Raw genomic sequence first — 16,678 nt, forward strand, 5'->3', positions numbered from 1 at the left:
ATGGCACATTTACCTACCGGCGATCTGGTCAAAAGTAATGCGTGGCGTAGGGAATAGGGTGACGTATGGGCCGCGGCTTATCGGTACTTGTTAGGGGCCAATCAGAACGGTCTCTGTGTCAGACTACAGACAGGATGTGTGCGTGCGAGCGAGTGCAGATCTAATGAAGCAGTTGTGGGCATTTGATAAGCCCTCCCTCCTTGAGCTGGTTTGAGACATTACTGCCACCTACAGCTCAGAATCAGAGTCCCACCAATGCAATGGAGATGAGGTTAAACCAAGCTGTAGTGAGACACTGCTTCCTAGTACTAGCTGACTGATGGAGAAATGTGTGGGCAAAGCCTGGCTGCTTATTTTCCCTGATTATTTTCCCGTTAACACTTTATTTAAAGGGTACCTACCTAAGAACTGCGTAACGCATTCATAACCCATGCGTAACGCATTCGTAACCCGTGCGTAACGCATTCATAACCCATGCGTAACACATTCGTAACCCATGCGTAACGCATTCATAACATCCCCACCCACAGCTCTGTGCAGTCTGCCCTGTGAGCACGGAGGAATATGCGTGGGACCCAGCACCTGCTCCTGTCCCTACGGCTTTGTGGGGCCCCAGATGTGAGACCAGTGAGTTCAGCACACATCATCACAAGTCATTCATCATGCAAATTGAATATGCCATCACTCACAAATGAAGTAGGGCCCACACTCGTGACTGCTCTGCCACATACAGAGGATAGTGCGAGTGGCCCAGTACATCACTGGGGCCAAGCTTCCTGCCATCCAGGACCTATATGCCAGGCAGTGTCAGAGGAAGGCCCAAGAAAATTGTAAAAAGACTCCAGTCACCCAAGTCATAGACTGTTCCCTCTGCTACCGCACGGCAAGCGGTACTGTCTAGGTCCAAATGGCTCCTTCACAGCTTCTACCCCCAAGCCATAAGACTGCTGAACAATTAATGAAATGGCCACCCGGACAATTCTATTGACAGCCCCCCCCCCTTTGTTTTTACACTGCTGCTACTCGCTGTTCATTATCTATACATAGTCACTTTATCCCTACCTACATGTACAAATTACCTCGACTAACCTGTACCCCTGCACATTGACTCGGTACCAGAACCCCCTGTATAAAGCCTCGTTATTCTTATTTTATTGTGTTACTTTTCTATAGAATTTTTTACTTTCATTTATTTAGTAAATATTTTCTGTATACTCTTACTTGAACTGCATTGTTGGTTAAGGGCTTGTAAGTAAGCATTTCACGTATTCGTATTCGTTGTTGTATTCGGCGCGTGTGACAAATAACATTTGATTTGATTTGCAAACCTTAATTTGTCTTTTATTCCAAGATGGATCTTTGTCAGGTTACTCGCGTTTAAATTGGATTGGACTTGGCGAACCAATAGTGTTAATGTCAAGGCTGTGTCCCTCCTCACCACAGAACGAAATGGAGCTGTGTCCCTCCTCACCACAGAACGAAATGAGGCTGTGTCCCTCCTCACCACAGAACGAAATGGAGCTGTGTCCCTCCTCACCACAGAACGAAATGAGGCTGTGTCCCTCCTCACCACAGAACGAAATGGAGCTGTGTCCCTCCTCACCACAGAACGAAATGGAGCTGTGTCCCTCCTCACCACAGAACGAAATGAGGCTGTGTCCCTCCTCACCACAGAACGAAATGGAGCTGTGTCCCTCCTCACCACAGAACGAAATGAGGCTGTGTCCCTCCTCACCACAGAACGAAATGAGGCTGTGTCCCTCCTCACCACAGAACGAAATGGAGCTGTGTCCCTCCTCACCACAGAACGAAATGAGGCTGTGTCCCTCCTCACCACAGAACGAAATGGAGCTGTGTCCCTCCTCACCACAGAACGAAATGGAGCTGTGTCCCTCCTCACCACAGAACGAAATGAGGCTGTGTCCCTCCTCACCACAGAACGAAATGGAACTGTGTCCCTCCTCACCACAGAACGAAATGAGGCTGTGTCCCTCCTCACCACAGAACGAAATGAGGCTGTGTCCCTCCTCACCACAGAACGAAATAGAGCTGTGTCCCTCCTCACCACAGAACGAAATGAGGCTGTGTCCCTCCTCACCACAGAACGAAATGGAGCTGTGTCCCTCCTCACCACAGAACGAAATGAGGCTGTGTCCCTCCTCACCACAGAACGAAATGGAGCTGTGTCCCTCCTCACCACAGAACGAAATGGAGCTGTGTCCCTCCTCACCACAGAACGAAATGAGGCTGTGTCCCTCCTCACCACAGAACGAAATGGAACTGTGTCCCTCCTCACCACAGAACGAAATGAGGCTGTGTCCCTCCTCACCACAGAACGAAATGAGGCTGTGTCCCTCCTCACCACAGAACGAAATAGAGCTGTGTCCCTCCTCACCACAGAACGAAATAGAGCTGTGTCCCTCCTCACCACAGAATGAAATGGTTAGAAAAGTTTATGACATGACCCACTCTAGTAATATCGTGACCTTGGAATTATATGGTTTTATCTGCCAAAATATGACTCTGAGATAATTAGCTGAAAAGTTCCGAACCCTCATTGATTTGAAAGGTGTGAGAGAAAAAATTCAAATAATTTTGTATTCTTTTTAACTTAACGACATGAATTGGGGTATACCATATAGGTGGAGAACATTGTCCAGAACAATGCTACGTCAATAACGTATATGGTATCTGTGTTGCTCACTCTATCCCATCTATCTGTTCTGCAGTGGTGTGGAACCGCCATTGTCACAACGGAGGAGAGTGTGTCTCCTGATGAGTGTGCCTGTCTGTCTGGCTGGACCGGACCCTCCTGTGAGACAGGTACAGCTCTGGTCCTGGACACTTTCTTTTAGTTTATTAGGATCCTCATTAGCTGTTGCGCATGCAGCAAGCTACCCTTCCTGGTGTGTTCCTCTGTCCTTCTGCTTGCTCTTTGGGGTCTAGGTTGGGCTACTGTAAAGCACTGTGTGACAACTGTCGATGTATGAAGGGCTTTATAAACACATTTGATTGATTGATTGATTGATTGATTGATTGGTCAGTTGATTGGTTGACTGTTCTGAGTGTCTGTCCTCCAGCTGTGTGCTCCCCTATGTGTCTGAACGGAGGGACTTGTCTTCGTCTGAACACCTGTGTCTGTCCCCGGGGCATCTACGGCGCCCAGTAGCGGTAAATTGCACGGTAAATTGCACTCTTCATTTAATTGTTGCACTTAGGAGACACTTTTATCCAACGTGACTTACAGTAAAGTGGCTGCGTACGTTTTTTAGTGTGTGGTCTCCACAACCTTGGCGTTGCTAGCATCACACTCTTACCAGCTGAGCCACACAGTCTGCGCATGTCCTTGCCCACATACTGTCCTGACGACAGCACAGAGTCATGGGCCTGCTGTGGGAGTTTTGACTTGTGCATTTACTTGTTGAATTAAAGGAAAACTAATCCAATAGATTGACAGAGGTTTAGGTGCATCTCTCTCTCTCTCTCTCTCTATTTCTCTCTCCCCACTCTCTCTCTCTCTCTCTCTCTCTCTCTCTCTCTCTTTCCATCTCTCCTCTCTCTCTCTCTCTCTCTCTCTCTTTCTCCATCTCTCCCCTCTCTTTCTATCTCTTGCTGTTTCCCAGCTGTCTGCAGCCCTCCCTGTAAGAACGGGGGCGTATGCATGAGAAACAGCGTCTGCTCCTGCGCCGAGGGATACATCGGGTGGCGCTGTGAAAAAAGTGAATAAAGCCACGCCACCTCCCCCTCCTCCTCCACGGCCCGCCCCTCCACCTGCTCCTCATTCACCTCCTCTTCCTCCACCCCCCCCCCTCTCTTCGTCCTCTACCCCTCCTCCTCGTCATCTATTACCCACCACCATATGTGTGTCAGTCTGACAAAGTGCCCTCAACACAGTGGAGCCAGTTAATTCCAGAGCCGTGTTAATGTACAGCATATTGGCGGGTAAATTGAGCCATATGGATGAGGGAAGCATTTGATGGATGCACCCAGTAAGAGGCGCCCGCCCGAGGGAGCAGGAACCAACATTTCAGAGCTTCATGTGGAGACTGGGTATAGTCAAATTGATGCTATGGAGTGCTATTGACTAAGAGTAGTGATGCATGCAGGGGGTTTTACGTGAAGGTTTTAATTTAGCTATACATTACCAACCTGCTACTAATGGGTTATTAGTGCCGTGATAGCTTCAGCAATGTGCTCATGGTAGAACTGGCTGTCCTCTCCACAACATTGATTACGCCTATCAGGTGCAGTAAATGCGCGGGTCAGTTGACAATCTCTCTCTGCCGTGTGAGATACTGTGGATCGTTATCCTGGTTAATGTGTAGGAGCTGAGATGGTAAGTTCCAGTCTCTCCCTCTACATCCCGCCCTCCCCCCCTTATGCAGGTGTATGTGAGCCCATGTGCGTGAGCGGCGGGCGGTGCGCGACTGTCTGCGACTGTCCATCTGGATGGAGAGGAAAGCGGTGCAGTAAACGTCCGTGGGCTCCCGCAGGAGTTCCAGTTTGAACCGGCCACCTGTAAACAGACGCTTCCACGCTAGCTGTGGAGGCGTGTGCATACGGAAACAATTAATCAGTGCGTTTGGGATGTGTAGTGGTTCACCAACGGCAGGCGCTCACAAACAAGCATTTAATAGCAGCAGGTAGTCACCTAGAATGTTTAACCGCTTGTGAAGCGCTTTATGCAAGAGCCTGTTTATGGACACAATTACAACATGCCAAAAGATATTCTGGTGTCACTCTGTTTATTTCAATGGTTCTGACATAAGGACTTTATAACACATTCATAACGATACATTCAGAACGTTCATAAGCTATACATAACACATTCAGAATGTTCATAAGCCATACATAACACATTCAGAATGTTCATAAGCCATACATAACACATTCAGAATGTTCATAAGCCATACATAACACATTCAGAATGTTCATAAGCCATACATAACACATTCAGAATGTTCATAAGCCATACATAACACATTCAGAATGTTCATAAGCCATACATAACACATTCAGAATGTTCATAAGCTATACATAACACATTCAGAATGTTCATAAGCCATACATAACACATTCAGAATGTTCATAAGCTATACATAACACATTCAGAATGTTCATAAGCCATACATAACACATTCAGAATGTTCATAAGCCATACATAACACATTCAGAATGTTCATAAGCCATACATAACACATTCAGAATGTTCATAAGCCATACATAACACATTCAGAATGTTCATAAGCTATACATAACACATTCAGAATGTTCATAAGCCATACATAACACATTCAGAATGTTCATAAGCTATACATAACACATTCAGAATGTTCATAAGCCATACATAACACATTCAGAATGTTCATAAGCCATACATAACACATTCAGAATGTTCATAAGCCATACATAACACATTAAGAATGTTCATAAGCTATACATAACACATTCAGAATGTTCATAAGCCATACATAACACATTCAGAATGTTCATAAGCCATACATAACACATTCAGAATGTTCATAAGCTATACATAACACATTCAGAATGTTCATAAGCTATACATAACACATTCAGAATGTTCATAAGCCATACATAACACATTCAGAATGTTCATAAGCCATACATAACACATTCAGAATGTTCATAAGCCATACATAACACATTCAAAATGTTCATAAGCCATACATAACACATTCAGAATGTTCATAAGCCATACATAACACATTCAGAACGATACATTCAGAATGTTCACAAGCCATACATAACACATTCATAAGCTATTCGTAACTCATTCATAAGCCAGAGTTAACTCATTCATTGGCAAGTGGTTTGTGAATTGATTGATGTTGTGTTGTCGCTCCCCAGTCACTTGTCTACAGAAGCGTCTGAATGGAGGAGAGTGTGTTGGCCATAACACTTGCCACTGTCCTCCAGGCTGGCAGGGCATGCTATGCCAAGTCCGTAAGTACGCCTACATTCGCGAGCCTACACACACACACTCACACACACACACACACACACACACACACACACACACACACACACACACACACACACACACACACACACACACACACACACACACACACACACACACACACACACACACTCTTCCTCTCTGAAGAGAGTGGTGTGTTTAGGTTAATTATCTGAAATCGTCTGTTAATTGCATCCCACCACCCTAGTTCTTCTGTGGAGAGTGGAACTCTCTCTGTGACAAATGTTCTGTCTCCTTCCCCTGTTACGTGTGTCTAGCATAGGCCAGGTCTCTACTACAATTACATTGTTAGGTGTAGACCAGAGGAAGCTGGTGGGGGGAGCAATAGGAGGACAGGCTCATTGTAATGGCTTGAAGTCAAACCTGAGGTTTCCTTATGCTTGATGTGTTTGATACTGTTCCATTCAATCCATTCCAGCCATCACAATGAGCCCGTCCTCCTATAGCTCCTCCCACCAGCCTCCTCTGGTGTTGACTCCTGAGACCAGCTCCAAACAGTCCTGGGCTGGTTTATGATACCAATGAGATACCGATTTAGACAGTGGTTATTCCCCCAGAGTTACTGCTGATAAACATCTTTATTTATTTATTTATTTATTTTCTAAAGGGGTAGATAAGCTTTAATATTGCAGCTAGATTGTGGCTTCCATCAATGTAATTGTCTACATAATTTCCAATCCCCCATATATTTTTGGGGAATATATATATATATATATTTATTTATTTTTATGTATATTTTCCTTTATTATATTCCCCTAACCCTACCACCCCTCCCCTAATTGGAGTGAACTAGTGGACAACAACCCTTAGGCTTCTACTTCCAGCTTATACATACTATATACATTTTTATGGACACAGTATATTTTACAATAGTTCTCTTTTATTGACGTTTATTGCCAGTTTCATACGTCTCTAAAACGTCCCTCGTCAGCTCACTCTCACCACCACCATGCTTAACAAGCTCTCCGTTAACAACTTTTATCATCTGGTCATCGCAGCAGCAACAACAACAACCACAACAACCACGTTAACAATCCGCGGTGTGTGTTGGTTGCACACACACACACTGACAGCTACATCTCGTCAGAGTATCACTAGTAGTTCCTGCGTGAGCTTGTTCAGCATCCCAGTCATTAACCAGCCAATACATGACTTTGAAGAATGACTCGGGAGTCATGAGAGGAACGGAAGCACTTAACTCCCTTTATAGTGAAGTCACCGTACGTAAAGATGATTCATCATTTCTGTTTATCTGTTTACACTGCCTCAGCCCTGTTTATTTCTTTCTATCAAACCACTAATAGCTGTAAGTAAATCTCCCAAGTATACGGCGTAATAAAATCTATAAAATTCAGTCCACACAGGGGTATTCAAGTGTATAATAAAGTCATTCCTGCCTTAAATTCAAAGGCAGTCCCAGTGTTCACATTTAGTTATGCATGGTAATGAGGTTGGATGGGATGATTATGGCGACTGTGTTGTCATGGCTCCATTTTGGCCCCTCTCTGGGACTTACCCAGAATCCTCAGGATGGTAATATGAGTAGAGAGAGATTAGTTCTGTCATTATGACGATGCCATTATTAGGATGCTAGGCTGATTTAGGACTCGTCCCTCACCTGCTGCCTTTCTCTCTCTCTCTCTCTCTCTCTCTCTCTCTCTCTCTCTCTCTCTCTCTCTCTCTCTCTCTCTCTCTCTCTCTCTCTCTTCTCTGCATTGTGATTTTCATTTCAAATTTGTCATTTCTCCATTGTGATTTCTGTCATTGCTACAGCACTCTGTGAACAGAAACGTCTTTATGGGAGCCGATGTGTCCGCCCTAATGTCTGTGCCTGCAGGAAAGGATATTCAGGGGTCCTGTGTTCCCATAAGGTAAGTAGATACATCACCCCAACACTTACTGTGACTGGAATCAAGAGAGGAATTGGGAATATAATTTGAAAGCTGAGCAACAAGCTCACGCCTGAAAGTCAGAAATCTCTTATTGATGGGGGCTTTTCCACTCTTTTGCATTGGCTGGTCCATTTCAAGACTATATGAATGCACGGTGGAATAAGTGTGGCCGGAATATGTATGGTGTTTTTCAGCTCCCAATTCCACGAGGCTGATGGAGGTCTGTGAACTATGTACTGAAGATGCTGGGCTGAAACAAGACAATGAAACTCCTAATGGAACCACCACACTGAATATTAGGATTCTCGATGCCCATGGCTTTTGTTTCTTCAAAATAATTTGTAATATATGTCGCAATTCCAAAGATTATGATCTGTACATAATATATGTATAATATTTGTATAATACCTTTTCTTAGAACCAATAATACTCTATTTTATCTATTAAAGTCTGGCTTTAAAAAAGAAGATTAAAACAAAGCACAAAACAGTCCTGGAACAAACTGGCAGTTTTACGATCAAACTAAAAACTTGCTTGGAATTGTTATTTATTTGGTTGTCTGATGTTTTATAATTTTATACTGTTGTACATATGTACAATACATAGTCTCGATCCTCATTCTGCATACAATCATTTCTTAAAATGTGAGAAGAAATGTGGTTTGTGTAATGTCTATATTTTTTTTACATTTTAGCTTTATTTAAACAGGTCACCATTGAGATCAGGGTCTCTTTGGCAAAAGGAGACCTGCACACACAATCTGCACATGCAATTCATAGACCAAATCAAATGAAAATCAGAGAAACAAACTAAAATACTGCACTACAAACAATCAAGAAAACAGCCACATTCCACAGCAAATAGTTCCCCAATCGATATTGACATTTTCCCTATGCGGCATCAGAGCATCCAATTCCAGTGTATTTTGCAGTTGGATCCAGTAATGAGGTGCATTAAAACTAAAAGCTGATTTACCTCATTTGGCCCGAGCAATCTCAAGAGTTAACCAACCATGGTTTGGTCTCTCATAAATTTTTAAAAATACTTTAACCACAAAGTTAGGTAAGTTGAAAGCTTGTGTAGTAGGGCTTTGTGAACACATAGGGAGTAATGACTTGATCTATGGGACTTTAATGAGGACCAGCCAACCTTTTGATACAGGATGCAGTGATGAGTATTAAAACTGTCGCCAGTGATAAAACAAATGTCCCTATGTTAGACGGCATCCAAAGGAGAGTAGAGTAGTGACTGCTGCATTCTGGGAAACGGTGTCACCATCATCAAGAACGAGCAAGAAGTGTTTTACAGTTTATTACAGTTGAAGTCGGAAGTTTACATATACCTTAGCCAAATACATTTAAACTCAGTTTTTCACAATTCCTGATATTTGTATCCTAGCAAACAATCCCTGTCTTAGGTCAGTTCGGATCGCCACCTTATTTTAGGAATGTGAAATGTCAGAATAATAGTAGAGAGAATTATTCATTTCAGCTTTTATTTCTTTCATCACATTCCCAGTGGGTCAGAAGTTTACATACACTCAATTAGTATTTGGTAGCATTGCCTTTAAATTGTTAACTTGGGTAAAACGTTTCGGGTAGACTTCCACAAGCTTCCCACAATAAGTTGGGTGAATTTCCTCCTGACAGAGCTGGTGCAAACTGAGTCAGGTTTGTAGGCCTCCATGCTCGCACACACTTTTTCAGTTCTGCCCACAAATTGTCTATAGGATTGAGGTCAGGGCTTTGTGATGACCACTCCAATACCTTGACTTTGATGTCCTTAAGCCATTTTTCCACAAATCTGGAAGTATGCTTGGGGTCATTGTCCACTTGGAAGACCCATTTGCAACCAAGCTTTAACTGATGTCTTGAGATGTTGCTTCAATATATCCACATAATTTTCCTCCCTCATGATGCCATCTATTTTGTGAAGTGCACCAGTCCTTCTTGCAGCAAAGCACCCCCACAACCTGATGCTGCCACCCCCGTGATTCACGGTTGAGATGGTGTTCTTCGGCTTGCAATTCTCCTCCAAATATAACGATGGTCATTATGTCCTAACAGTTAAATTTTTGTTTCATCAGACCATAGGACAATTCTCCAAAATGTACAGTCTTTGTGCAGTTGCAAACCATAGTCTGGCTTTTTATGGCGGGTTTGGAGCAGTGGCTTCTTCCTTGCTGAGCGGCCTTTCAGGTTATGTCGACATAGGACTCGTTTTACTGTGGATATATACTTTTGTACCTATTTCCTCCAGCATCTTCACAAGGTCCTTTGTCGTTGTTCTGGGATTGATTTGCACTTTTCACACCAAAGTACGTTCATCTCTAGGAGATAGAATGTGTCTCCTTCCTGAGCAGTATGACGGAAGCGTGGTCCCATGGTGTTTATACTTGTGTACTATTGTTTGTACAGATGAACATGGTACCTTCAGGCATTTGGACATTTCTCCCAAGGATGAACCAGACTTGTGGAGGTCTGCAATTTTTTTCTGAGGTCTTGGCTGATTGCGTTTGATTTTCCCATGATGTCAACTAAGAGGCACTGAGTTTGAAGGTAGGCCTTGAAATACATCCACAGGTACAACTAAATCCAATTGACTCAAATGATGTCAATTAGCTTATCAGAAGCTTCTAAAGCCATGACATAATTTTCTGGAATTTTCCAAGCTTTTTAAATGCACAGTCAACTTAGTGTATATAAACTTCTGACCCACTGGAATTGTGATACAGTGAATTATAAGTGAAATAATCACTATGTAAACAATTGTTGGAAAAATTACTTGTGTCATGCACAAAGTAGATGTCCTAACCGACTTGCCAAAACTATAGTTTGTTAACAAGAAATTTGTGGAGTGGTTGAAAAACAAGTTTTAATGTCTCCAACCTAAGTGTATGTAAGCTTCCGACTTCAACTGTATTTATAAAAAAGGAGCCGTAGCTTTTTAACTAGCTCATCCATATGCTTTTTTAAGGCATTAAGTCTTTGTCAACCCGTCCAATGAATAAACATGTAGTCCAGCTGAAACATTCTTGTGAGGACTAGAGAACAACATATACAGTATTTAGTCCTTCCTGCAATAAATCCAAGTTTTAAGCCAACCAAGGCTTTCTGTAAGGTAACAAGGTCAGATTGCAGCTCTAACACATAAAAGGTGTGATGGATCCGCACTCAAAAATATGTCCCATAAAGCTTACTTTTATACATGAAGCTTTATGCAACATATTTTTTGAGTGCGGACCGGGTTTTACACACCAGCCGCGCTTCTGGAAGAGCGCGATGGTCCCCTTTTGCTTTGTGCAGCTCTAACAAAGCCTGGTCAACAGTTGGGGCAATGACGTACATGACAGTGTTGTTTGCATACAGATGAATAATACAAGTTTTAACAGATATACCATTCTCATTTACATAAATAGTAAAGAGAACAGGTCCCAGTACTGACCCCTGTGGTACACCTTTTGTCATATGCATGAACATTTTACGATCAAATCTGTGCATACCAAACCATTTATAAATGAGGCCCCTGGTAATGATGCAGTGAGGAAGTTAGGGGGACAGGGGTTAGAGGGATGCCTCACCTAGCCCAGGGGCCACAGACATTCACTATGTGAGTCACTGGAGGTGGAGGATGAGGAGGAAATGGGGATTAAGCAGATAAAACCACCACCAAACCGCATCAACTCTGAGCCAATTACGACAGGCTCCAGCAGCCTTTTGTCGTTGGTTTTCAAATCTCATTAAAATGAGTCTTAGTTGCCCTGTTTGAGCTCAGTAGGATTAGTCTTTTTGCAAGTCAGTTGATGTTTGCGTATCTTTGTTCTAATCCCCCGTACTCTGCATACGGGCAGCTAATTCTAGTTGAACCCAAGCAAGCAGCCTCTGCTTTTGAAATAGTGTTCCGAATAATTCTGTGGCAACCTCACTAACTCCTGGATGATAAATATCACGGGAAGGCCTGAGATCCACCCTCAGCGATTGTCTCTCGCGGTTAAAACTTTGAGAAGCGGAACAAACTTTGTGATGGGAAATGACAGTTGTATTCTCTGCTGTTTATCCCTCACAAGATGCTGAAAGATATGCGTTTATGGAAATGTTTCTCTTTTGGAATAACAGAATTGCTTGCATTAGATAAAAACACTGTTCATTTTGTCACAGACATGACCAAGTATCTTCCTCTCCAACAAAAGTTAGTCACAACTTCCCTTTCTGTGTCTGTCTGACTGTGTCTGTCAGACTGTCTCTGTCTGACTATTTCTGTCAGACTGTCTCTGTCTGACTATTTCTGTCAGACTGTCTCTATCTGATTGTGTCTGACTCTCTCTGTCTGACTGTCTCTGTCAGACTGTCTCTGTCTGACTATTTCTGTCAGACTGTCTCTATCTGATTGTGTCTGACTCTCTCTGTCTGACTGTCTCTGTCAGACTGTCTCTGTCTGACTATTTCTGTCAGACTGTCTCTGTCTGATTGTGTCTGACTCTCTCTGTCTGACTATTTCTGTCAGACTGTCTCTATCTGATTGTGTCTGACTCTCTCTGTCTGACTGTCTCTGTCAGACTCTCTCTGTCTGACTGTTTCTGTCTGACTGTCTCTCTCTGATTGTGTCTGACTGTCTCTGTCTGACTGTGTCTGTCAGATCCTCAACAGTTCTACAGCTGCGCCACTGAGAGCATCTTGTCTGGCTGCATCACCACTTGGAATGGCAACTGCAAGGCACCCGACTGCAAAGGCGCTACAGAGGGTGGTGATTCCGGCCCAGTACATCACTGGGGCCAAGCTCCCTGCCATCCAGGACCTCTACACCAGGTGGTGTCAGAGGAAGGCCCCAAAAAATTGTCAAAGACTCCAGCCACTCCAGCCATAGAGTGTTCTCTCTGCAACTGCATGGCAAGCAATATCAGTGCACCAAGTCTGGAACCAACAGCACCGTGAACAGCTTCTTCCCCCAAGCCATAAGATTGCTAAATAGCTAATCAAATCGCTACCTGGACTATCTGCATTGACCCTTTTTGGCACTAACTCTGTTGCACTGACTCTATGCACACAAACTGGACTACCCACACACTAACACATACTTACCCTGAAACCCCAACACACACACTTAACATGCGCACACATGCATACTGACGCCACACTCACTCACACACAAACACACACACTTTCACACTAAACACATACGTTGCTGCTACTGTCTGTTATCTATCCTGTTGCCTAGTCACTTTATCCCTACCTATATATACATAGCTACCTCAATCACCTCTTACCCCAGCACATCGACTCGGTACTGGTACTGCCTGTAAATAGCCATGTTATTTTGACTCGTTATTGTTATTCGTTATTAGCTGTGTATTTATTCCTTGTGTCACTACTTCTACTTTTTATGTTTAACTCTGCGTTCTTGGAAAATGATCCGTAAATTAGAATTTCACTGTTAACCTACACATGTTGTTTACGACACGTGACAAATGTATTTTATTTTATTCTCCCTCTGTCTGTCTGTCTCTCTCTCTTTTCACTCTGTCCTCTGTTAGTCCCCAGTCTCACTGACTGATCTCTCTAAACCCTTCATATTTACCAATAAAGTGTGCCTGTACACGTCTATGGGTGGTAATCAAAGTGATTTGGGAGGTGCACAGTTTCTTAGTGTTGCATAATGGTCCAGACACAAAGGGGAGAAGCAGCTGCTGCTAATGACCCGACTAACAGAAAGAAAAAGCTGAACTACACCTAACTACACCACTCTTTTAGCACAGACAGACAAGCATGTAGGCCTGCACCTTGCTCCTGGAATCTTTCAGCCCCCTCTCCTCTCTCGCTCCCACCTCTTGTCGTTCTCTCCCCTACCCCACTGCTCTCTCTATTCCCCCTCTCTCTCAGGAGCAGTTTGCCTCTGAGCTCTCCCTCTGTCAACAGTGTTAGTGACAGAGCTGCTGCGTCAAACATGTCACGCACTTGTCACGAGTAAGTCAACCAATGTGCTGTCACACACACACACACACAGCTGACACAGCACCATTCCTGCGCATGTATGCCCGTGCCCACCTACACAAATAAAGGCTGTCAAAAGTACTTCTGTCAAAATGGCTCATAGTAGTTCCACACCAGTGTTATATTGCCATCTAGTGATGACATGCAGTCTATTGCTATATAACCCATAGTATTGACCTGAAATACCAAAACAAGAACGCACATACAAATCAACTCCCCTCATTTTTTTACATTTTCATTTCCACAATTTATGCTTGCATTGATTAGCATCAGTTGGCCCTTTGAAATCATTCAAACCTATTGACATGAAATTGCTGTGATTAGAATTCTCTTTTCACACAACTTACATTGCTCCCGAGAACACAAACTGTTGTTGGTATCACGACGAAGAATCTTGGTATGATGATCTTAAAGTTTACTGAAGTAACACTATATAAGTGACTTGTGCATTGACAGATATTTATATCAAGGCTAAAGATGGCACAGGTTATGGGGCGACTGCCATGGGGTGGAGGAACAGGTGGAGGGTGACTGATACACCTGGACTATTCACTCACGGTCCTGGTCGGAGGGCGCTGAAGCTGGTGTCATGACTCTAAGACCAAGGAGTAATTCCTTCACTGGGGTTTGAACTGAGTTTGAATTTGAGTTCTGAGAGTTGTTGACATGCTGTAACGAAGTAGCACTTCCCCACGAAATGCTTCCCCAAATCATAATGACAGGATTTCTAGGAACACACATCCTAATGTGAAACTATGCAACGTGTTCTAAATATCAGTGTCATTTGACTGACACAGTGGTCTAATGTAAACCGGATGAATGTTTTCATTATGTCCAGATTTGCATTATCATCATTTCGTGACCTTTGCACCTTTGCATGCAATACAGTGCCTTGCGAAAGTATTCGGCCCCCTTGAACTTTGCGACCTTTTGCCACATTTCAGGCTTCAAACATAAAAATATAAAACTGTATACCCAGCTGCTACCACCATGTTTGACAGTGGGCATTTATACGGAGACTTGATTACACACAGGTGGAATGTATTTATCATCATTAGTCATTTAGGTCAACATTGGATCATTCAGAGATCCTCACTGAACTTCTGGAGAGAGTTTGCTGCACTGAAAGTAAAGGGGCTGAATAATTTTGCACGCCCAATTTTTCAGTTTTTGATTTGTTAAAAAAGTTTGAAATATCCAATAAATGTCGTTCCGCTTCATGATTGTGTCCCACTTGTTGTTGATTCTTCACAAAAAAAAAGTTTTATATCTTTATGTTTGAAGCCTGAAATGTGGCAAAAGGTCGCCGAATACTTTTGCAAGGCACTGTAGAAGCTTGTGCGAATGTGTATGTTGTTGAGGCGTCCGGTAGTTGAGATGAAAGATGAAAGACTTCCAGGAAACAGGAGATGAGAAAATAAAGGTTTGTGATGAAGCAGGGAGTAGAGAATCACAGCAGAACCATGTCTTTTCCTGGGCTGAGAGTAGGAGAAGGTTCATGTAGTGCATCGACACTGTCACACCCTGACCCCTCAATGCGTGCAGATCTGAAGGGGCTGGATAAGTATAAGCAGTGGAATGGTCAAGCTTCCACCTTACAGATCTGCAAACGTGGAAGGGTTAGGGGTCAAGGAGCAGGGGTTAGGAGCAAAGTGGGAGTGTGCTGGCCCTCTGTGGGGGGGTGGGTGTATATATATATATAAACCTCTAGCACCCAAAGAACCACGACAGGTGGCCTCTACTCTCTAGCCTCCACCTGTCTTTCCTTTTCCAGAGGCCGCATGCACGGTGACCGGGCCCAGAACGGATCCGTTATTCAAGAAATGGCATGCTGCTCTGCCAAGGGAATGGCGTGAGCCCAGTTAGCGCAGGATCCCCCACCCCCAGTCACCGGATCACACGGTGGCAGCTGGTCCCAGGTGCTATTTTCACTCTGCTTTTATAAAGTGGGTGGCAGCAGTCGGCTGCACCATGAAACAGACACAGTTGCAGCTCAGTCCCCCCGCCTTAGACACCCAGCCAGGTCCACCATGAAGTCCACAGGGAGCGAACAGAGTGCCACGCCGGACGGTTTCCCCTCCGACCTGGACGAGCTGGATAGTGGAAGCGAGGAAAGCTCCGACAACAAGTCGACGGGCGGCGGCTGTAGCCCCCAGGGAGGGTGCCGGGAGGGAGCCAGGCAGAGGGAGAGGGGGTGCAGCAGGCGTCTGCCGGGCGTTAGCAAACAGAGACAGGCAGCCAACGCGCGGGAACGGGACAGGACCCACAGCGTGAACACGGCCTTCACCGCGCTGCGCACCCTCATCCCCACAGAACCGGCCGACAGGAAACTGTCCAAGATCGAGACGCTGCGCCTGGCGTCCAGCTACATCTCCCACCTTGCCAACGTGCTGCTGCTGGGGGACGAGTGTTTGGACGGACAGCCCTGTCTCAGGTACCACAGCATCCTGCAGAGCAGCACCAACATCAACAGCAGCAGCCCCCCGCTCAGGCCCATATGTACTTTCTGTCTCAGTAACCAGAGGAAAACGGTGAGTCCTCAAAATAAATCAGTATATATTGGTTGACAGGCTGTGGGCTATGATGGAAGGCTGCACATAATCTCCACAAAATAGGATGGATGGGATTTGGCTACATTTAGTAAAAGGGCCAGTACTTTATTTAACATTGGAGCAATTCCATAACAGCCATCACAATCAATAGTATTTCAACGGTTTTATTTCAATGTAAACTACTACAATTTCTCTACCCTCACAGCTCAGAGATGGAGAAAAGCACACAGCCATCTGACATGGTCA

At 44.2% G+C, this 16,678-nt stretch overlaps 1 protein-coding gene and 1 pseudogene across 1 annotated transcript; both read left to right on the plus strand.

The window, feature by feature from the left end:
* LOC135541674 (von Willebrand factor D and EGF domain-containing protein-like) overlaps window positions 1–8,108 on the plus strand; it is a 49,978-nt pseudogene extending 41,870 nt beyond the window's left edge.
* Window positions 8,109–12,591: 4,483 nt separating this feature from the next.
* On the plus strand, window positions 12,592–16,670 carry LOC135541676 (transcription factor 15-like). Its single transcript, XM_064967997.1, has 4 exons — window positions 12,592–12,698; window positions 15,655–15,732; window positions 15,841–16,411; window positions 16,638–16,670. The coding sequence occupies exons 1-4, from the start codon at window positions 12,592–12,594 to the stop codon at window positions 16,668–16,670; spliced, it is 789 nt and encodes a 262-aa protein (XP_064824069.1).
* The last annotated feature ends 8 nt before the right edge of the window (window positions 16,671–16,678 follow it).

This window comes from Oncorhynchus masou, chromosome 6 (genome assembly GCF_036934945.1).
Source record: "Oncorhynchus masou masou isolate Uvic2021 chromosome 6, UVic_Omas_1.1, whole genome shotgun sequence".
Taxonomy (NCBI): domain Eukaryota; kingdom Metazoa; phylum Chordata; class Actinopteri; order Salmoniformes; family Salmonidae; genus Oncorhynchus; species Oncorhynchus masou.